This window comes from Doryrhamphus excisus, linkage group LG15 (genome assembly GCF_037039965.1).
Source record: "Doryrhamphus excisus strain RoL-2023G ecotype Guam linkage group LG15, RoL_Dexc_Guam_v1.1, whole genome shotgun sequence".
Taxonomy (NCBI): Eukaryota; Metazoa; Chordata; class Actinopteri; order Syngnathiformes; family Syngnathidae; genus Doryrhamphus; species Doryrhamphus excisus.
The window spans coordinates 3,263,643-3,287,052 of NC_136371.1; the positions used below are offsets into that span (position 1 = coordinate 3,263,643).

The window sequence follows — 23,410 nt, forward strand, 5'->3', positions numbered from 1 at the left end:
CATCCATATTTACTCACTGCTCCACTGTTTATATTCTTATACATCAATGACCCCCCTCTCAGTTATTTTTATACTTTTAAAAGTTGTGTCCATTTCACTCTCGCATTCGCACACATTCCCCTCTGTCCTCCGTGCTCCCTACCCAACTGTGCTGTGTTAATGGAATATATTTTCATCCATGCCTCTATGTGACTGTGGCCGCTGAATGGTTAGATATTTGCATTTTTCACTCACTGGTGACCTTTCCATCTCACCGCTTTGGGAGCTCCAGTCTCCTTGCTGCCCGCCTGTTGACAGACTACTGCTTGCAAATCACATACAAATGCAGAAAATGGTACACAAGGAGTTGAGGAGACAGGGTTCAGAGACTGGAGAAGGCTGGGAAAAGTGACAGAGTGAGGACTTAGAGACACATTCAGGGGGCCGAATGTCTGGAAGCGTCTGTATGTGGGGGTAGTGGTCCTGGTGGGGGGTTTTAGCGGGACACTTTGAGGCTTGTGAGTAAAATCCAATGTGAGGAAGACGGTGTTAGGTCGGGGTATTATAAGAAGTTTCATGTTCCTCATCGTGTCAAGTGTTGGTTAAACTAAATATGTGGTTATGTCTCCAAATGGGTAAACACGGCATCTAACAAGATTAAACTAAACAAAAATTGTGATGCAGCGTTCCGGTACTGCTGCTCCTCTCCAGGGTTCCCCTGATGCAAAGTGTTCTACATCACAAAAAGGTTTGTACGCCTTTCCCCAACTGGTTTGTTTTTGTCTTTTCTGAAGGTTGACTCACACCTTTATAGATTGCTTTTCCGGGTTTGTTGAGCGCTTGAAGGGGTGTTGATGATGTGACTCACACTTTGCGTTCAGGAATCATACTCGAGGCAACGGAACAACCCCATTCATCCAAATAATGCATGCAACACTGAAGTGCAAAGAGATATCTAAACAATGTAGTGCAGATAGCAGACGCACAGGCTGACTAACGAGAGTGATGAGATGGGCCACTAAGCCGGCAGACTTGATGACCCTTTGTAAGCACACTGTACTATGCGGGGAAACTCTTCCATCATATTTTACTGCAGCTGTTAGACAAGGGTGATGGCAGAGCTTTTAGCAGCCTGAGATACCGTCCTGCGCTGGACGGCGTGTATGTGCTTTGCCATCAGAGAAGTGAATGACTGGGAAGATAAGTGAATGGAGGCTGGGGAGTAAGGTGGTGGAGGAGGGGAAAGTAGGCTGATGTGTGCCTGCTAGCTGACAAAGAAAAATGCAACACTTAAATGGAAACTGATACCGTGCTACTCGTCCGGGTTCAAAGATAGGAGATGTTCAATAAACGTAGGAGAGCGAAAGAGGAGCTCTTACCTGGAGCAGCCAGTAGCACCTACGGTGAAAGGTGGGGATGATGGACGAGTGAACGTAGCAGCCGTACAGACACTGAAAGAAGGTGAGACAGGACAGGAGTCAGAAAGACGAGCAGAGATAAGGTTTTAACTAGTCCCTCATTGACCCCTGAGCTCTTGTTTCCTCAGTTAACGCCCATATGGACCTGAAGGCAGGTGGTCAAGCTATTGTTATTTGTGACCTGGAGGAAGAAACCGGATGAGGTTAACTCGCAAACACCTGTCCCACCACATGAATGGGTTCTTGTATACCGTCCTGTTTGGAGAAAGCCCCTGACAGAATGATTAAGGCCCTCCATACGGCGCCCCTGTCCGTCACCCCGCAGGGCACTCCAAGCACATACTAAAATACAGTGTTATTAATAACCTTATCGTAAACAGATAATACCGCGCCTAGGGGCTCGTTACAGTGGAAGGAGCTAGGCAGGCCTGATAACACCTTGCTGTATTTGGCAGAGGGGCCGGGAGACATTTTTCACGAGCCGGCAACAAAGGTGAATGCAACCAGAAACCCGAGCAAAGAGCCGTTTTCCTCTTTCCAAACACTGACGGGCTCCATTTTTCTCAGGCAAGACCCTCTGCCCTAGATCCCATGTGACCCAGAGGGATGGCTAGCCTGTACGATATTGTTTATAGCAGAAACAGGAATCTAAAACATTCAATTTTACCCAACCAATACCACCCAAGAGGCAGGCAGGGACAATATTTTGAAAGGGCGAAGGAATTGCTCTTAAAAGTGGGGGCTTAGCTCTTATAGACACAAATCAAACGTGAAGAGAAGTGAGCCTCACGCTAGTCTGCTGTAATAAAAGCAACAACTTGGAGGTACAGTCACAGTTCGTTAACACTAACTGCAAAATCTAAATCAAATGACAAAGTATTGGCTGGAATGTCCTTTGAAATATATTAAGCTAATGCCAGTGGATATACCAATGATGCCAATGTCTTCTTCTAAATTTACCGTGCACATCAACCTCACTACCTGTGTGGTGTTCACTGACACGTACCCTGGCTTGGACAAACTTATACACACAAAAGTTATCATTGAAAAAAGACTGCTCAGTCTGTGTGATTCACACACACGGGTCTTTCCTGGTAAACACAAAGGCTATGTCGGCTTTGTTATATTTCTTTGGTCTTTTTATTCCAGTTATCGTCACTTTTTTATTCCTAGTCTTTGACGACTCCTTTGATTTTTTTTTTCATGTCTGTCAGAAACCTCTCCATTGCTCATCCTCCGTCAGTTCAGCATATCCTTGTTCCTGTGTACTTCTATAACAGACATCTTGTTTAGTTTCAGTACTGCTGCCACCTTGGTTGAGGCTTGTGTCATTCAATCATGAATAGCATACAGTGGTATGAAAAAAGTATCTGAACCTTTTGGAATTTCTCACATTTCTACATGAAATCATCATCAAATGTTGTCTGCTTCAACTAAAACCATTCAAACATTGTTTGCATGCTATTCTCATTAAAATATGAAAACCTATAAATGTTTGGGTGGTTTTAGTTAAAGCAGACATTGTTTTTTTCATCTGTGTGATTTTTGACAAAGATCAGATCACATTTGATGGTGATTTTATGCAGAAATGTGAGAAATTCTAAAAGGTTCAGATACTTTTTTGCATGAAGACCTCCCTCCTGCCTCATCGGGTGAACCCCACTACTTTAGAATCACTTCCCAACGCCATTTGACCCCGAACATGGCGCCCCAAATACGATATGCCAGATTGGTTCAATGGAGTTTGATTCATATGAGGCAATAAGCTCACATTAAATCCGGTATCGGAGCATGTGATGTACACTGCACACCTGGTACTGACACCGCATTGATACTGAACCTCATTAAGCAGCGGTAGATGCTCCATAAGTGCAGGCAGGTTTCTCTAGCAAACTGTGGATAAGGACTGGTAGGAGGTAAAAGCTACGAGTTGGATGGTGTGCTAAGAGATGAGGATGTAACAGGATCATGTGATAGACACCTCCGAGTCTGTCTGAGAAACCAAACTAAACTAAACTAAAAAGCACAGCACGGTACTGATTCATTATATTAATTAGAGTAGCACTGCGCAGCTACAAAGATTGTGCACAAGGAGCGTATAAACATTACCATCATACATACATGGACACTCCTTGTTTCTTTATATCCATTTTGGAATTGATTTCAAGTAAGTGCCAAACTGTGTGTCATGCAGAATTCCCCTTGCTCTTACTTTTTTGCTCTACTTTCATCCATTAAAGCTGTCCAAAATAGGATGCGAGTCTCCTCCCACTCTTATAGTGCTGCTATCCATTATTGCACGCTGGCAATGAGCAGACATGTCCTCCTACTCCCACAGTGTAGCTACCTACTGTAATGTCAAATTACTTCACACAATTACATCTGCTATCATCTTGCCTGTGTGTGCCGTGCTGTGAAGTTTTGCAAGTATTAGAGCACAAGCTTCTGGTAGGCTATAGATATTTTTTGTGATGCAAAGTATTCAATAGTTTCATAAGAATTTCAGGATGATATGTTGCAATACCTGCATGAGATACAGAGACCACTGTCACTCCTGTCACACATTTTGCTTTCAAACAAAAGTGAAGGGAAGTTGTACAAAAACTATTTTACTTTTGTAAAGTACTGAAAACCTGTGGTCTATAGGTGGTAATGTCTGCTGTTTTCTACTGACTTTTCCAATGATTAATAATACATACATTTGCTGTCCACATAAGAAGCTCCTTCCTGGTTGAAACAACGTATTGTCATAACACTACAGTATTTTGAACAAACAACAACAATGCGGATAGTGAGAGTTTGTTGCTGTATCATAGCTTATACTGTTCTTGCCTACAGCACTGCGCCTGCTGAGAGATGCTGTATGTAGTTGGATGAGGCCGTGGCATGCACTTCACAATTGACGGAGGCCGGTGCAATGAGTGTCTGTGGCTGGGCTGGGGAGTGAATAAATTAGCCCCTAGGCTGCTCTCCTCTCCCTCGGTTTTGCTCAATTTTTTTTTTTTTTAACCACATCAAATAGCATGAAGGCAAAAATAGCAGTTTAAAACATAACACAACTGTTGCACCTGCCGGTGACAATATACTATCAGACACAATGCATGCACACATAAGCTCGCTCACCCTTAGCCTCCCGACACACTCTTACCAACCCACACACGCAAGCAGAATTTGGCAATGAGTTCTGACAAAATGACACCCACGTTCAGAGTGCAGACATGCTCCTGTGCTCATGCGCGCACACACACCCTTATGTGAAGCTCAACAGACAATCACAATACACCAGGACACTTTTTTTGGGAGGGAGCAGGAGCACGCCTACACACACAAAAAACCTCATCAAACTCGAGAGCTTATCTGTAATTCAAGATATATATCAGTTACTGGTGTAGCTCCTCTCTGCATGCCCGGCCTCTGTATGCCAACATGATGGCAGCAGAACAATTGTTTGCTGTCTTTGGGCTGTGACAGCTGACAGCAAATCACAGCAAGCAATTAAACCATAATTACATAGACATGCATAAAACCCGCAAACACACACACACACACACGCACATCATGTAAAATGTATTGCTGTGTAAAATTTAAAGGGCATTTGCACATATCAAAACAAATACATAGGTACACATGCATATGTAATGTTGTCGAGGTGCTGTAAATGACAAGTGAGAAGCGCTACACAAGAAATTGCTTGTGCGTAATGTAGTAATGTGCTATCACCGTAGACAGCGGGAAAAAAACCGACAAGCATCCTCCAAAGTCAATTCATTTGGAATTGTCACTCCAACAAGAAATCAAAGCGTCCTCCAACATGAGGGTTCTTTACCCCGATGCGTCCTAGAATCCACCCACTTGTCAGGATGTTCAAGCCAGTCAGAATCAAGCGGGATCCCGGTTCACGCGGGGCAAGCGGACGCGACAGCTCGGTGATAAACTGTTTGGCCTTAATAAAGCCTTCTTAGAGGAACGGCCGCCAACGGTTACCTGTGCTCCCTTTGGCGCCATCAGCTGACCCTGGCCTGTCTGTTGCCATGGCAACACCTCGCTGCTATCCATCCATCACGGCTGGCAGGTGATGTGACATGTGCACCGACATGGTTGCCAAATGCAAAGTTTGCATTCCCAAAGCAGATAAACAGAGGCGGTTATCTTAAAGGGGAACTGAACTTTTTTGGGGGAATTTTGCCCATCATTTACAATCCTTATGTGAAATATGAACGCATATTTATTTCCCTTTTCTGTGCATTATAATGCCAGAAAAGTAGTTAATATGAGCTAGCTAACAAGACACGTCAATGGGACACACCTACTTCTACAAAAAATCTCTACCAACATTTTATCATGCCGTATTTTGATTAACCTTACCATTACCGTAATGTCTTTCATCGGCGCATTGATTTCACAGAGCCCATTGATCCGAGCTAATGCTACTTCTGTCATCAAGGTAAGACACCCCCTTCGCACAGGCAGAGAATAATGTTGCTGTGTACTAGGCAGGTCAGGCTATAGTGAAACATACACATACACAACAGTTATTTACAATATCCACGCTCATTGGAATGCTGACTGGAATAGCTGTATCTTCCAGCACAAGACGAGTGCTCCCTGTTGAGCTGGTAAGTTCAAAACAGTCCATCCATCCATTTTCTATACTGCTTATCCTCACTCGCAGTCCACCCTGGAGCCTATCCCAGTTGTCTTCGGGTGAGAGGCGAGGTACACCCTGGACTGGTCTCCAGCCAATCACAGGGCACATATAGGCAAACTACCATTCACACTCACATTCATACCTATGGACAATTTGGAGTCCTAGCATGTTTTTGGAAAGTGGGAGGAACATGCAAACTTCACACAGAGATCCCAGAGCGGGGGATCGATCCGGGTCTCCTAGCTGTGTGGCCTGAAAAAAAAACCCCATCAATAGGTGTGTCCCAAATGACATGCATTGTTAGTTAGCTCATATTAACTTGACTTCTTGCATTATAATGCACAGAACAGGGAAATAAATATGTGTTCATGTTTCATATAAGGATTGTGAACGTTGGGCAAACCTTCCAAAAAAGTGCAGTTCCCCTTTAAGGCTGAGCAAGATGGGAAATTTTTTCATTATAAAATAATGATGGGTCTTAATCAGTGTGTGGCACCTTATTTACAGTGTGCTGGCAATTTGCTGTTTTCCTGCTGTGATGCAAACATTGTACAGTCTGACTCACATTTATTGCTCTGTTGGACTGCTTGTGTCCAACTGGGTAAGGGGAAATATTCAAAAAGACACATTTCGACTTTGACTTCAACCATTATCATCACAACCAAACGATCGCATGCAAAACTTCACCCGTGGCACCAGAAATATCAATCTACTAGCAAATGCAAAGATAAAAGCTGGTGAAAGACAACAAGATTGGCCTTTTTTTTATAGGATATGCTTTCATCTTGATTAAAAAAACACATTTCCAATGTCAATGCCCCATTGCCATCACAACAAACTCATGCATGGTTGCTATGAGACACATTTCGATGGCCGCATTCTCCCTCTTGCTCCATCAATTGATTTTCACTATTGCATGCCTGCAGTTACACATGGACATCCATTGCTTCATTAGAGGTAATCTATCATTTTGTGTGTGTGTCCATATGTGCATGTTTGCATATGTCTGCTAACATGGCAGCCTGGGGCAGGATATCCAGCCTGGGGCACAGCAGTGCAAACAAATCTCATGCAGGACCACCAAACTCCCTCTGTAGAGGCAAGGCCAAATCCATACTTGGTAAGGGATTCATGGACCATGCAAGATTCAAGCTACCCGAAGCACTGACAGCATCCATGATGACTATTGATCAAGCAACGATTCCTAGCTCTATACAGATGTGATTAAATAAGTTACGACTCAAAAGTGCCACTTCCAATTGTGGGATGAGCTCATTTTCAAGTGAAATTGGAGAGCTCCGTATCTCAACTGCTGTCTTCATAGTCAGCCATACTGCTCTCCAAAGCATTAAGAAAGAATTATATCAACTGAAGAGACGCTAGTGGGTGGCACTATCCCCGGAAAGTCCATAATGTATCATACAGGCTTGCTTTGTTTTGTCTATAATGATTCTTCCTTGTTTACTATATAACTCTTCAGTGAATTGGGATATGTAAGCCACTCTTGATGAGACATTATACATATAGAAATTAATCAAAAACAGGTTTAGATTTATCTCCTGGACAAGCTACAGTCTCTTAATCATCAAAGCTCAGCACACTACAAAATTATTTGGCAGGCCGTGTATGTAAGGTGGAGAGGGAAAAATTAAAAACAAATCAAAATTCCTCATCAAGGCAAAACAAGCAAATCCTTCTCTGGAAATAAAAAAAAATGCATGTATAATGGAATTGACCGTCTCTAAAAATAGCATACTCATTGTAAAATAAACAAACTCTTGATAAACAGTCCCTGAAGAGGAAAATTAATTAGCCATGCTGGGCGAGTAAACACAGCTATACATCAAGTTCAAGTGGAAACAATAACAAGGATGATGCAGTTGTGGGGAGCAACATCTGACTACACACCGTGCAGCAAGCCCGGACTCAAACCCTAAATACTCGGATACGCAGATAGTATCGGAGGTATATGGAGAAAAAAGTCATGCGCCTTTTAGCGCTACTTTGCCATGTGCCAGGCCACACTCATGGACATGCCGATGCACGTCCGTCTGCCTAACTAAAGACACAGTGTCTGTGGATGCTGATGCTCGTCACCTGGGCACACGGCCAAAGGCATTAAGTAGAATTGAATTCCACCAAACTAGCTTTAATCAGCAGGTTTTTAAGGTTAGAATTACTCTCCCAGTCCTCCAGCCCACTGGCCAAGGTTAAAGCAGACACAGACAAGGGCGCGGGTAATGGGATGGCGAGGGAAAGGCAGGAAGAACCTACATGTCAAAGTATACGGACAGTCATGAACTGAAAACACGTGGAACACACAAAAGCCAGAAAACATACTGTAGATCAGGGGTCTCAAACACGCGGCCCGCGGGCCAAATGTGGCCCGCAGGACACTAGTTTGAGGACCCCGCCTTGATATGAAAGTTTAATGTTTGATATGGATGCTGTATGGTATCATGTACCCAGAAAAAATTATTACGTTTGATTCATGTTCATGTTAAAGGTTAAATAACTGTTAATTGTTATCCTCCCTATCTGTGTGGAAGTGGTAAGTTTTTGGCTATTTAAGTTCAAAGGAAATAACTTGAAGGCTACCGTTTAGGTGGCTAGCTCTCTAGTTTGCGAGTTAGCATGTGTCTCAAGACCCTGCAGTTGCGCAATATGTTGTAAATAAAAAGAGTATAAATGTGACTATAGTCGTGTTTTGTTATGTCTACAGGGCTCTAATAATGCTTTGTTCATTTTAATCTGAAAAAAATAATTTGTCGACCCACCAACTATATGTGGTTTCTTAAGTTTTTATTATTTGCCGTTTTATTATTATTATTATATTTATTTATTACTGATTGATTGATTTTCTTTATTCTTGATTTGTTTATTTATTTTTCATCTTATTTTGTGTAGGAAAATAAAAAGTAAGATATTTTAGAACAGTGTTTTATCAGAGCTTTTCTTGGAACCAAAGCCAAGTTTTTATATATTTTTTTTGTTTTTAATAAATGCGATTTTTAAAATTTTTTTTTTGGGAAAACCTGATGCGGCCCAGTCTCACCCAGACCCGAGCTCCAGTGGCCCCCAAGTAAATTGAGTTTGAGACCTGAGAAATTTAAAAAAAAATGTATGATGGACGATTAGTTAGAAAGCTTAACGATCTGATTTTGCATGTTCTCTCCATGAATACCAATTTTTTTTTCCATGTACTTCTGTTTAACACAAATAATCTATTTAATCTGTATTTGGGCCTACCCCTCTATGGCTGACCAAGGTCGTGTTGTTACAACAACTTCTCCCAAAAGGTGCTTTGTTGTCCCTGTCTGGGCTGGCTCACGGACATCTCCACGGCAACTGCTGTGTTATCGCAATGACACTCTTAAGGGCTACGCATTCATGCATCCAAAGACACTCATATGGGCATTCGCACACACATCCCTTCCCTCATCCAGTGCCTTCACCGCTGGGATCACCACCATTTACTTTCCCCTTCCTGGGTGCTAGTCTTGTGTTAATGTTGTGTAAAAATGTGGTTACTTGTGCAAATGTATGCTGAGTTTTTTTTTTTTTTTTAACTGTCCTCAACTGTATAGAAGCTTTGTTTGGAATTGTATTTTTTCCCTCCTTTTTCCTCTTGTTGTTGCCCTTTCATCCTCCCTCCTCCATCGCCCAATCATCCTGCCCTGTCTACCACCCCGTCCTCCTGGCACTCCCCTGTAAGACCAAGCTCCGAACCTGGGGAGACTTCTCCATCGCTGCCCCCACATTCTGGAACTCTATGCCCCATTCACTCCGTGCTTGCCGTGACTTTCTCAGTTTCAAAAAACAACTCTTTAAATCAACTCTTTTTCTCATGTTTTAACTGTGTATAAACGAATGAATGTTGTATTTTAGCATATCTTTTAATCTGTTTACTGTGTCCAAACTCAATACTCAATACTCAAACTCATACTCAAAGTGTCTTTGAGTATTTTGAAAAGCGCTATACAAATAAAATGTATTATTATTATTATTATTAGAGTATGTTGTACATGTATTTTGCTTGCACGTCTGCGACAAATAAAGGGCCTGTTCTATATTATTGTAAGTCGACATGTGTCCTGTTATTGGCTGGTGACAACTCCAGTGTGTACCCTGACCTCTGCCCCAAAGTCAGCTCAGATAGGATCCAGATCACCAATGGTCCAAATGAGGAAAGGTATAGAGAACATTTTGCAATGAATGTTACAAATTCTGAAATGTAACAAATGTTTTAAATCTATGAAGAAGAACGTTAACACCAATGAGAGGTGTTTTATCTGATCCAACTATATTTATACCACTAAAGTAGGTGATCCAGGGTTTCCAGGGCAATGACACCATACATTATTTTTCTTCTAGTTTAACATCAACATGTTTTTAAATTATTCTATGGTAAATTACTCCACATTGCTGTTTTCAAAGGAGGACACGTTGTCAAAGACATATGCAGCATTCATCTTCATTTTTGGTTCAACAGCAGCCCATGCTTTTCAGTTTGTGCATTTGCATTGAACGTAGCACAGCATACAGACCACTAAAGCATGTCTGAAGAAAATGAAAACCTTAATAAAAAGACAGGTAAAAAGGGACGAACAAGTGTGTGTATCACACTGCTTTTTATACTCTACAAAGAGCTGAGAGAGGACTCACCTTGATCTGCAGTCCACATGCTGACGCCCGGCCACATTTTAACAATTCTTGTCAATTCTCGTCAACCTTGCAGCTATTCCATCAGGTCCACGAGAGTCAAACAGAGGCTCAAACATTATCAGTCTGTTTTCTCTCACTTTTATGTTTGATTGTATTTTCTGGCTTCATTTTGAACTTACGTTAGCTGCATCTTTGTACAGCATAATACATACAGCTACACGTGTAGAGACCGATATATAAGCTATTACCATTATAGCTCTATTAGTGTGTCTCATGTTGTCCATACATCTCTGCGTGGAGTTTGCATGTTCTCCCCGTGCATGCGTGGGTTTTCTCCGGGTACTCCGGTTTCCTCCCACATTCCAAAAACATGCTAGGTTAATTGGCGACTCCAAATTGTCCATAGGTATGAATGTGAGTGTGAATGGTTGTTTGTCTATATGTGCCCTGTGATTGGCTGGCCACCAGTCCAGGGTGTACCCCGCCTCTCGCCCCAAGACAGCTGGGATAGGCTCCAGCATCCCCACGACCCTCATGAGGAAAAGCGGTAGATGGATGGATGGATGGATGGATAGATGGATAGATGGATAGATGGATAGATGGATAGATGGATAGATGGATTGCCTGGCTCCTGCATAATAATAAATAATAATAATAATGTGGAGAATAAATAGATGACATCAAATATGAACAACAATGACAAGCGTAAACAAATAATTTAAATTTTGAATAAATAGTAATAATAATTCATAAAAAGTTTTGGTTGTGCATGTGGGCAGGTAGAGGGGCTTATTTGGCAATGAATGAATGTTGTCCATACACTACAGTATGTATCATGTATGTGTGCATGGCCCGCCACCTTGGTAGACCCTTGAAATAGGGTCCCTTGATATATATATATACATTTAAACATTTACACATTATCCATGTGATCAGTATCGGACAATTTGACTCGAGAATGATTGCTATTGGCAGCATAAAACCCTGATCGGAGCACCCTTAGTATTAACATATACTTTTTGCTTTCAAGTGCTTAAGGGTCCAGAATTATAAGCGGCTAGTTCAATAAATGCTGTTATTGAAATGCTGCCAATCCTGTGAGTCACATTTGACAACCAAGATTAAAAAATATGTATTCTCTGTTAAAATATGTATTCGATATATGTATTATATTATGTTTATTATATTTTAAACAGACAGGACGTAAAGTAAAATACAAAGATAAAACCAGCTATTAAAAATGTGTTTGTATTCCAGATAATGGCCTTTGAACCACATTGCTCACTTCATTAAAAGGCATTAAAGGCTGGTCGTCAGTCTTGCACTATGTAGTGTACTCACTTGAGAATGTCTTCTTTATATGTGTTTATATCTATTGGATTTTTTTAGACCAACTCTTTTGAGAAGTATGTGAAACATCATTTGTCCATTTTCTATACCGCTTATCGTGGGTATGCTGGAGCCTATCCCAGCTGTCTTCGAACGAGAGGCGCTGTACACCCTGGACTTGTCGCCAAACAATCACAGGGCACATATAGACAAACAACCATTCACACTCACATTCATACCTATGGACAATTTGGAGGAAAATGTGGGAGGAAACCGGATTACCCGGAGAAAACCCACCCATGTACGGGAAGAACATGCAAACTCCACAAAGAGTTTCGAATCGAACCCAGGTCTTCCCGATCTACTGAGTGTGTGGCATCTGTGCTAACCACTCGTCCACAATATTTGATCTTGATTAATACCATTTTGTCCATAGTTAACTCATAATTACTCAGACGTATTCAAAGACAGAAATAAGTTTGTATCTATAATACGCAATAACTGTCCTCGACCTTTAACTAGCAGCTCATACCCAAATTTTAGTTGGTAGTTCAAAGCAGAAAATTATTAAAGTTAGAAAGTTATTTCGGACACAATGCCTTGGTATCTCTGTATAAATGACAATAAAAAAATAGTGCATATTTTGCAGCATAGACCTCGGTTGCACACCGGCTTTAACAAGACATTACACGTTAAATGGAAGCTATTTCAGCCTCTTTCCTGGCGACCTGCTCCTGTTGTCCTTAGCAGCATTCACTATATTAGAAAATCAGTTAAAACAAGCATCACACAGTAAGATGGCTGCTGATGCTTAATAAATATAAAACACCAGTCTATAAGAGTGGCCATTAAACTTCTGTTTTCTTAGCTGTGATAAGGATAAAAGTGCCACTGTCTGGAAAAGGGAGAGCACATCTTCTGCATTAATGAGAGAAACACCAACTCTGTGTTTTCTCGTATAATGGCACAGACACACACATACACACATACACACACATACACACACACATAGACATTGTAAAGATGTGCTGAAAATGAAATCACAGGCTGAGTCTTCCTACCGGGAGTTATGCCAAGTTAATTGTACAAGAGCGCTTAGACTTGTAATGCCGCACAGTTTCTTTAAGGCTGATTAGCCGAGGATCACACCAGAAACCGCCACCATGATCTATGGCCACTTCAAATTTGCCAGTATTTCCGAATTGTGAGCAAGGAAGAGCGGGACAAAACTGTAAATCACAGCAAGCTTTAGTGAGCGGTGGCAAAAGTAGGATGGATAGGATGTGAGGAAGCCACTGAGTGACAGTGTTTGTATGGAAACATGAATGGGGGAAGAGAAATTGGGGAGAATTACTAAGGGAATGAGGTGATTGGAGAGGGAGCAGGGCACATCTAGAGGGGAGAAGAGCACGGAACAGGGAGACATCAGAGAGGCGAGGAGCTATGATTACCAAGGAGACGACGGAAAAAAAAAAAAAAATTCCTGCCGGGGAGAAAGAGTCAGAGAGTGTGGCGAAGAAAGGGAGTGGGAGAACAGAGAGAAGGGCGGATAGAATGAATGCTAACAGGGAGCCCAAAACCAGTACTGAGGCTTTATCCTTCACAGGCGGAGGAGCAACAATCGCAAACACATTTTCTCTCACCCTGGCCCTATGAGAGATAAAAAAGCAATTTGTATTCTATTCCTATTCAGAGTCGCTTGGCCTGTTTCTCTGCCTGCATATTTGTAAACACAGCTTTGTCAGAGCAGCTTAATCTTCCCAACACAAACACAGATGACAGGAAGGAGGGGCCAGGAAGGGTGAGGAGGGCAAACAGGGAGGGAGAGAAGAATGAGAAAGAGGGAAAAGGAGGGGACGAGGATGTAAGACAGGGTCATATGAGATGCCGGGGCCAAGACATCACGCATCACAACTTGTTTCTGTCACCGCTAACACGGGATGCCCGCATGTCCAATCCCACTATGCCATGCACAGAAAGACACATTTGGACCATATTTGACATTCTGAGCACATTTCTGAGCCTGTTTTTAGAACTTTAAACAATTCTTACCTTAACTTATAAAAGCCGGTTCAGATTTAAAATAATGGACGAAGGCTTCCCCCTCTATCATCTGTACAGTGACATGCCTATTGTAGCTAGAATTTACTATATAATAATTTCAGTGTAGCAACAGGCCTTACATTGTGGGGGGGGGGGTGGCGGGGGGTGTTACAAATTGTATACCCACTCACATACAATCAACATTCATTCATTCATTTTCTACAGCTTATCCTCACAAGGGTCGCGGGGCTGCTGGAGCCTATCCCAGCTGTCTTGGTACACCCTGGACTGGTCGCCAGCCAATCACAGGGCATATATAGACAAACTACCATAGATATTAGTGATATTAGTCCAATTAGTCCAAGTCCAATTGCATCCATGCTTCGACAATTATACTTCATAGCACTGAAACAGGAGTTCAGAACATGCTGAGAGAGATTCTCTCATTCATTCATTCATTCATTTTCTACTGCTTTTTACTCACGAGGGTCGCGGGGGTGCTGGAGCCTATCCCAGCTGTCTTTTGGACGAGAGGCCGGGTACACCCTGGACTGGTCACCAGCCAATTACAGGGCACATATAGACAAACAACCATTCACACTCACATTCATACCTATGGACAATTTGGAGTCGCCAATTAACCTAGCATGTTTTTCGAATGTGGGAGGTAACCGGAGTACCCGGAGAAAACCCACGCATACACAGGGAAAACATGCAAACTCCACACAGAAATGGCTGAGGGTGGAATCGAACTCGGGTCTCCTTGCTGTGAGGCCTGCATGCTAACCACTCTTCCCACAAGTAACATTCATTCATTTTCTACTGCTTTTTCCTCACGAGGGTCACAGGAGGTGCTGGAGCCTATCCCAGCTGTCTTAGGATGAGAGGCGGGGTGCACCCTGGATTGGTCGCCAGCCAATCACAGGGCACATATAGACAAACAACCATTCACACTCACATTCATACCTATGGACAATTTGGAGTCGGCAATTAACCTAGCATGTTTTTGGAATGTGGGAGGAAACCGGAGTACCCGGAGGAAACCCACGCATGCACGGGGAGAACATGCAAACTCCACACAGAAGATGGCCGAGGCTGGAATTGAACCCTGGTCTCCTAGCTGTGAGGTCTGCGCACAGAAGCAACATCATTCATTCAATTGTTCAGAAGAGAAAATGGGTTGTAGCAGAAACAGGTTGAATATTGTGTGTCAGGCCATGTTGGCAAGACATCCACACCGCCATCACTGATTATACATTAAAGCTGAAACTGAAGCATTGAGTAGAAGACGGGTGCCAATCATCTCGGTGTACATTTGCTGAAATTGTGCTGAAAGTCATGCATGAAAAACCACTACAGAATCTACCAAATTTACACTCCACAGCCTTCATATCACACTGTATCTGTTTGTCCATATGCTGATATGGTTTCATTGTGGTCAAATAAGGACTGCTGGCTGGTCCAACTACTTCCTCGCTTCCTGAGTCACCCACAAACCTGGCAGCACCTTGCACACTAAGTGTTGAGATTAGCGGAAAAGACAAAAATGATGACAGACTAAAGCAGCCAAAGCATTTATGCTTCCTCCTAGAATGGGGATCAATGTGCTACATGAATGAAACAGAATGAACTCAAACTAGTCGTGAATCTTGTTGATAAAAACTCAAGAACCACAGGCAGGCAAACACAGAAACATTTTTTTTTTAATTTTTGCTGCTGCCCTGGTTTTAAAAAGATAACATGTCCAGCACATATTCTAACTTGCTCACGCCACGAATGCCAACGTTCATACTTGAGTCTGTGTGGGGTGTGCAGCAGCCTGCAGACACAAGCAGACACACAAAAGACAGTTTGGGAGGGACAGGCAGTGCAACAAAGTGACAGTGTGGCAGGCTAACGTGAAGGCGTGGAGAGCAGCAGACACACAGTAGGCAGATGGAGCAGCCTGAAAGCCCCCGGGCGGCCCTTAGATGAAGGCAGTAGGGAACGCAAGTGAAAGAGTCCACGTTATGTGCAGACTTGCAATGAATGAGGAAGGACGGGGATGGCTGGGTATGGGGTTGGGGTAGGCAGACAAGGGAGCAGAAGGGTAAAAAAAAAAAAACAACTCAAAATCAGCCAGTGAGCCAAAAAGAGGGACAGCAAAGCAAATGAGAAGTGACACTTTAATTCAGAGGGCTTCTTCTGCTTGAGTTATTATGAGATGTTTGTAAGCTGGCTTGTTCATGCATCTCTCCTCACCTCACGCCTGGCTCCCCTCGCGCTGAGGGGACCTGTGGCACTACCCTGTTTCCCTCGGAAGCACACAGCAGGGGATAGCGTGGCGCCACCATCCTCTGCTTTGATCCTCCCACTCTTGTATCAACAGCCTTCCCGACTACCTCAACATCATTGCTGAAATTCAAAATGTCTTTCTTTGTCCTGTTGATGCTGCAATACGACCAAAGTTCCTCAAACTCAAATCTGTTTAGGGCTTAACAGAAACATGTTTGGACAGTTGTGTATCGGACACAACTAAAATTTAAAAAAGACAGAAAATATACTGGACCAATATCATTTGATAGCCTTGAGGATGACGGAAATACACATTTCATTATAGAACTGAGTATGAAGCCCATCCAACCTTTTTGGGACTAAAAGTTATTTCATTTAAGATTTATAAAATACACAAAGTGGTAAAAAAATATAGAAAAAAATACCAAAAATGCCACAAACAAAAACAGGATATACATACAAAGACATTTTTCAACCACATTATATCTTCCCATAAACATATGACAGTAGTAATAACATACCAGTAAGGCTGGGCAAGATATTGATATTTTAAAAATATCAATATTTCTTTTAAGCATCATATCAAAAACAAGCATATCGTTCATGTCACGTACGGACGCGCTTGGTAGTCCCGCGGCTTGGGACAGCAGCGTACACAAAAACAACACAGACAGACTTGCTGGCTGTGTGTGACTGGCCAATCACAGAGTGTGAATAGTGAACAATTAATTTTAAAAAACTTTATTTCTAACAACTACAGAACCGTATACAAACACAATGAGGATCCATAATTGAAAAAAATGCATTCTCAATAATGGATACTCGTTTTTTTATCATCCCTAGTAATGAACACATTTCCACTACCGATGTTGTGACCGACGTGGACTTATGTTACCACTCTTTGAGTTCATACAGAGTAAGTCAGGGGTCTCCAACCTGTAGCTCCTAACTACTTTTCACAGATCTCTCTAAAGGGTTTATTCATTTATCAACTCCTATATTCACCAAATTAGAAAGTGAGGTTTCGGCAGCTGTCCAGATGTTCTCGGGAGCTCTTAAATATGTGACCAATCACAGCTGAAAATGCTTGGACGCGAACCGTGGGTGGAATAAATTAAAACCTATTAGATATCAGTGCATAATAATGTGCCACATGTGTTTGTTCGTAACAGTAACTAAGTTGTTACATTTAAAATAGTAATTAAGTTGTTATTAAGGTGTTATTCCAAACATTTGTTATGAATGGTGATCGTCAAACACCTTTCTGTGTTGCCTTACACTGTTTAACCCTCTCACCAAGACATTGAAGTCCAGTGGTTGATTTATTTGCAGCATGCACCATTAATTGTGTGTCCATGCATGCCTCTGCTGAATAATTGATCTTTGTGCTAACGTGACTAAATCTGTCAAAACAATGACAACCTTCCGCTTCCCTATCCTTTCACATCTTTCCCTCTTTACTTTTCCAAAAATGTTTAACACTCAAACGGCTCCTAAAAGTCAGTACTTTTGTTCAATGGCTGTTAAGGCATTGTGAAGTGGCTTTTCACAAGAGAGTGCGAAACAATGTTTAACCACCAGAGGGCTTCTCTCACTGGCTGTTGATGGAGGATGGAGGGGAAAGCCCATCTCTTTATTCCATACAAATGAAACTAAATATGAACCAGATAAGAATGGTCAGCTAGAGGATGCTCTGACAATACAAACCTACCCTCTTAAAAGGCCAGACATCTTTGTAGGCGAGGCTGAGAGCGACAATGACCTCCAGAGGTCATCAGAGCTCCACTTCTGTCTCCATCTCAACAAAAAGCACAAACAAAAGGTTGGTGCCAATGACCATTGCTACCTGCTGGCTGTGTCTTTCATTTCTTTCTTTCTTTTTTTTTTTTGCATATTGCTTTTAAAGTAATAAGTACAATATCTTCCTGCCTGCCGCAGGCTATAAATCAAAGAAAAATAGACCTGTCATCTTTGTAAACAATGGGGCCAGTTATCATTAAAAAATATTTTTGAGTTGCATTGGAGTCCCAGTCATGCATACGGATTTACTACCTTGGCTATTATATATGTTTATTTAAAAAACACACGCCTGACCAAACATATTTTTAAAAATACTTCCTAATTTCAAGATGCCTCTTGTTGTCTTTTTTCACAGGATGTACCACTATGTTTATTTACTTACATATGTCACAATGTCAAAAAAGGTTGTTGTGCTAAAGTTGCCAGAATACATAATTCCCGTCAGAGAACATATGTTCTTTTGAAAGGCAAAAAGGGCAATGTGCCTTTGGCATTTCACAGTAAAATTCAGTGTTAAGATGCACCAGGACAAAAAGATCCACAAGCCACATCTTGAACAATGTCTACTTCCTCTACTTCCTCAGACCTCAGAATGTGAATAATAGCTTTACAAATAGCAGTCTGATTATGATATTTGAGCTGTTTAATGACTTCTCGTGACAAATAGCCCACAATCACACAGTCATTCAATCACAACATGCTGGACCGAGTGACATTATGAAGATTTAGGTCAGTGATTGGAAAACGAGCTGCAGATTTGATTGCAGAAATGACATTGTTCAATGTCACGACCGTGTCAAGCACACTTTCCGTCATTTGTCACGGATTGCCGTCAGCGCCTCTGACAACTAATACGTTGCCAAGTTTGGGGTCTGCCAACATTAACACCAACTTTATGGCACATGGCTCACATGAAACAGCGAGGAATTTTGTCTCCGTGTTTACAGATATTGTATGCGCACATGCAATAGGCGTAGACGCAACCTTGGGTAACTGTACAGTAAGTCAGGTGACTCTGTTTGTTTGGGAGTAGAGGAAACAAACTCTAATGTCTGCATGCTCCCCCTTTCGAAGCTGGGGCGCCTCAGGTGTAAGTGGCTGCCACTTTTATGCTCAAATGTGATTTGGCTGCAGCGCTCTTCAATTCTGTGTGCACACCTACACCTGCTTATCTGTAGGAAGCACAGACCCTGGAGATGTCAGTGAGAAAGAAACACATTCTCTATGTTATGTATCTGTTCGAAATACACCAAATAGCAAAATGTGTTTCATACTCTGACCGCATTACAACTAGAGGTGTCATATGATTCACATTTTTTTTATCAGATTAATCAGTTTTAAAAATTATAATTAATCATGAATAATCACCATTTGCAAATATGGATGAGTAGTATTAGTATTTTAGTATTTTTTAAATAGAAAGCAACATGACGAGACAGAATACATTTAATGTAACATGGTATGAAAAAGTTTACCCCTGGTAAAGATTTTCCTAATTTCAATTAGATATATCATATAGCAGACAAACACAGTAACATATGAGAAGTAGGATTTATAGAAAGTGTGCAATAATTATTTCAACAAAAGTAGGCAGGTGTATAAATTTGTTTGCACTCTTGTTTTATTGATTTAAATACCTTTAACGCTATTTTATCAGAACACACAATTTGTTTGGTAAGCTCATTGGCCCTTAATGTGCATACACAAGTGAAGCCAATCATGAGAAAGGGTATTTAAGGTGGCCAATTGCAAGTTGCATCTTCCCTGAAGAGTAGCACAATGGTAGCCTCAAAATAACCGTCAAATGACCTGAATACAAAGATTGTTCAACATCATGGTCTAGGGGAAGGATACAAAAAGCTAAAAGGGTATTTAAGGTGGCCAATTGCAAGTTGCATCTTCCCTGAAGAGTAGCACCATGGTAGCCTCAAAATAACCGTGAAATGACCTGAATACAAAGATTGTTCAACATCATGGTCTAGGGGAAGGATACAAAAAGCTAAAAGGGTATTTAAGGTGGCCAATTGCAAGTTGCATCTTCCCTGAAGAGTAGCACCATGGTAGCCTCAAAATAACCGTCAAATGACCTGAATACAAAGATTGTTCAACATCATGGTCTAGGGGAAGGATACAAAAAGCTAAAAGGGTATTTAAGGTGGCCAATTGCAAGTTGCATCTTCCCTGAAGAGTAGCACCATGGTAGCCTCAAAATAACCGTGAAATGACCTGAATACAAAGATTGTTCAACATCATGGTCTAGGGGAAGGATACAAAAAGCTAAAAGGGTATTTAAGGTGGCCAATTGCAAGTTGCATCTTCCCTGAAGAGTAGCACCATGGTAGCTTCAAAATAACCGTGAAATGACCTGAATACAAAGATTGTTCAACATCATGGTCTAGGGGAAGGATACAAAAAGCTAAAAGGGTATTTAAGGTGGCCAATTGCAAGTTGCATCTTCCCTGAAGAGTAGCACCATGGTAGCCTCAAAATAACTGTCAAATGACCTGAATACAAAGATTGTTCAACATCATGGTCTAGGGGAAGGATACAAAAAGCTAAAAGGGTATTTAAGGTGGCCAATTGCAAGTTGCATCTTCCCTGAAGAGTAGCACCATGGTAGCCTCAAAATAACCGTCAAATGACCTGAATACAAAGATTGTTCAACATCATGGTCTAGGGGAAGGATACAAAAAGCTAGCTCAGAGATTTCAGCTGTCAGGTTCATAGCGAGGAAATGGAAAACCACAGGCACAGTTCTAGTTATGGCAGGGCATGAAAAATCTCAGATAAGCAAAGGCAAAGAATGGTGATAACAGTCAAACTCAACCCATAGACCAGCTCCAAAGACCTACAACATGATCTTGCTGCAGATGGTGTCACTGTGCATCGTTCAACTATCAGTGCACTTTACATAAGGGGATGCTGTACAGGAAAATCATGCAGAGGAAGCCTTTTCTGCACATATTCCACAAACAGAGTCGATTGAGGTATGTTAAAGCACATTTGGAGATGCCAGCTTCATTTTGGAATCAGGTGCATCAACTGTCTAAAAAAGGTAACATAATAAATTCAGGGCTGCACAGGCTTCACAGCTAGGAGACCCGGGTTTAATTTTAATTGTGTGGAGTTTGCACGTTCTCCCCGTGCATGCGTGGGTTTTCTCCGGGTTCTCCGATTTCGTCCCACATTCCAAAAACATGCTAGGTTAATTGGCGAATGCAAATTGTCCATAGTCCAGGGTGTACCTCGCCTCTCGCCCGAAGACAGCTGGGATAGGTTCCAGCACCCCCACGACCCTCGTGAGGATAAGAGGTAGAAAAATCAATGAATGAATGATTAATTCAATAGTTGAAGAGTTGCTACAACAAACTACAGTATTCCAGCCCAGAAACATGTCCTCCATAAGTGCATCCCTAAGTGATGCTGAATGAGAATGAAGAAGCCATACATCTGTATATACTACTCCCACAAATGGGCCTCCAGTCAAATGCTACACTAAGGCCCATAAAGTGCTGCTACCGCTCTTTAGATGTTGTACAAAGTGGAAAAAGAATGGAATACAAGATGATAGGGGAAAAAAAAACATGTGAAACAACACAGGCTCCGAACGGGCGAGCTGAGTGACGCTATCTAATCAAAACACACACCTCCTTAATTATAACTCAGTTTCCATGTGATGAACAAGTGTTGTCTGTCTCCGCTTTGTGATACCTTCCTTGTGCCTGCCAGAACTCAGTGTCTTAGCGTCTGTCTGGGATGTGCCAAATCCTTAAGAGAGGGTCCATCTTGTCGTCCCTGTGCTACAAACCGGACTGAAATGTTCCATCAGCTCTTTCTCCAGAGGCCCTAGTGCTGTGCCCTATCTCATTATGTGGGCGAGATGTTTGGGGGGGCTCTCTGTGCCAGCCTGTCATGCTGTCAGCAAGCATAATGCCTCTCAGTGGGCGAACAGCTATTGCAGCACACATTTGGTGTGTTTGTGTGTCTCTTGGTGGGTGTGAAGAGTTTCGTGTACATTATTCTCATGTCCTGTATTCTTTTCATACACTATTAAAACTGGAGATGTCTCGGTGTCTTCAAAATTCTAATTCCGTGGGGGTCCCATTGAGTGTTATAAATACATTGCTAGGATTTGTCTATGTCTTTTAAATTTGTGTCCATTGCTGGGGGTGAAATTTAATTAAGCTGGGAGCTTTAAATGTTTGGGTGACAGGGGACTGGAAGTAAAATTTGCAATCCAAACAGCACATTAATGAAATATCTGAAGGATGACAAACTGTGGCTACCAGACAGGACAACAACTTCTGGAAAGGGCTTAAATGACATTTAATATATATCCTGGCAGACACAAACATAAACTGACACCACAAGGCAGACAATATCTCTCATTTCTATTCCTGGCACATGCAATGGCTGTGTGTACTATACCGGTGTGGTCTATTGAATATCATGTTCTATGAAAGGAAGTCTGACATGTGAGATGTGTCTCCTGAGTCTGAATAGTCTTCACCCTCCATAGTCTTCTACAGTAAACACGATTTTGTTGCCAAGCTGACAAGAGGCAATTCAGTCATAATGGCTACTGGAAGGACATCGGGCACAAAAGATCAAAGTATTTTTGTGACCTACAGTGGTATGAAAAAGTTTGGGCACCCCCGATGAGAAGTGAAATGAAGTTCATGGGATTTACAGAAAGTGTGCAATATGTAAACAAAAGTAGGAAGGTGCAGAAATTTGGGCACCCCAACAAAAATATGGTATTTCTTCAGGTATTTTTGACCATTCTTCTTTCCAAAACATCTCAATGTCAGTCAGGTTTGATGGTTTCCAAGCATGGACAGCCCGCTTTAAAGGTCTGGGGACATACATGGCCATTCCAGAACGTTGTACTTGTTCCTCTGCATGAATGTCTTACTAGAATTTGAGCAGTTTTTAAGGTCATTGTCTTGTTGGAAGTGTCCAGCCTTGGTGCAAATTCAACTTTGTCACTGATTAATGAGCATTGTTGGAGGAATCTGCTAATACTGACTGGAATCCATGCAACCTTCAACTTTCAACTACATGTATTCATTCATTCCTTTTCTACAACTTTCGCGGAGGTGCTGGAGCCTATCCCAGCTGTCTTCGGGCGAGAGGCAAGGTACACCCTGGACTGGTCGGCAGCCAATCACAGAGCACATTAAGACAAACAACATTTTTGGAATGTGGGAGGAAACCGGAGCCAATTTACCATTACGCAGGCTGCGCTTCACCT

General features: G+C 42.0%; 1 protein-coding gene across 11 annotated transcripts in view; it reads right to left on the reverse strand.

Annotated features, from left to right (window-relative positions):
• camta1a (calmodulin binding transcription activator 1a) overlaps positions 1–23,410 on the reverse strand; it is a 315,309-nt gene that overhangs the window by 61,341 nt on the left and 230,558 nt on the right. For all 11 annotated transcript variants that reach the window (XM_058052094.2, XM_058052105.2, XM_058052095.2 and 8 more), the window contains one exon: positions 1,359–1,430. In XM_058052094.2, coding sequence (XP_057908077.2) covers positions 1,359–1,430 — 72 coding nt within the window. The remainder of the gene's footprint in view (positions 1–1,358; positions 1,431–23,410) is intronic.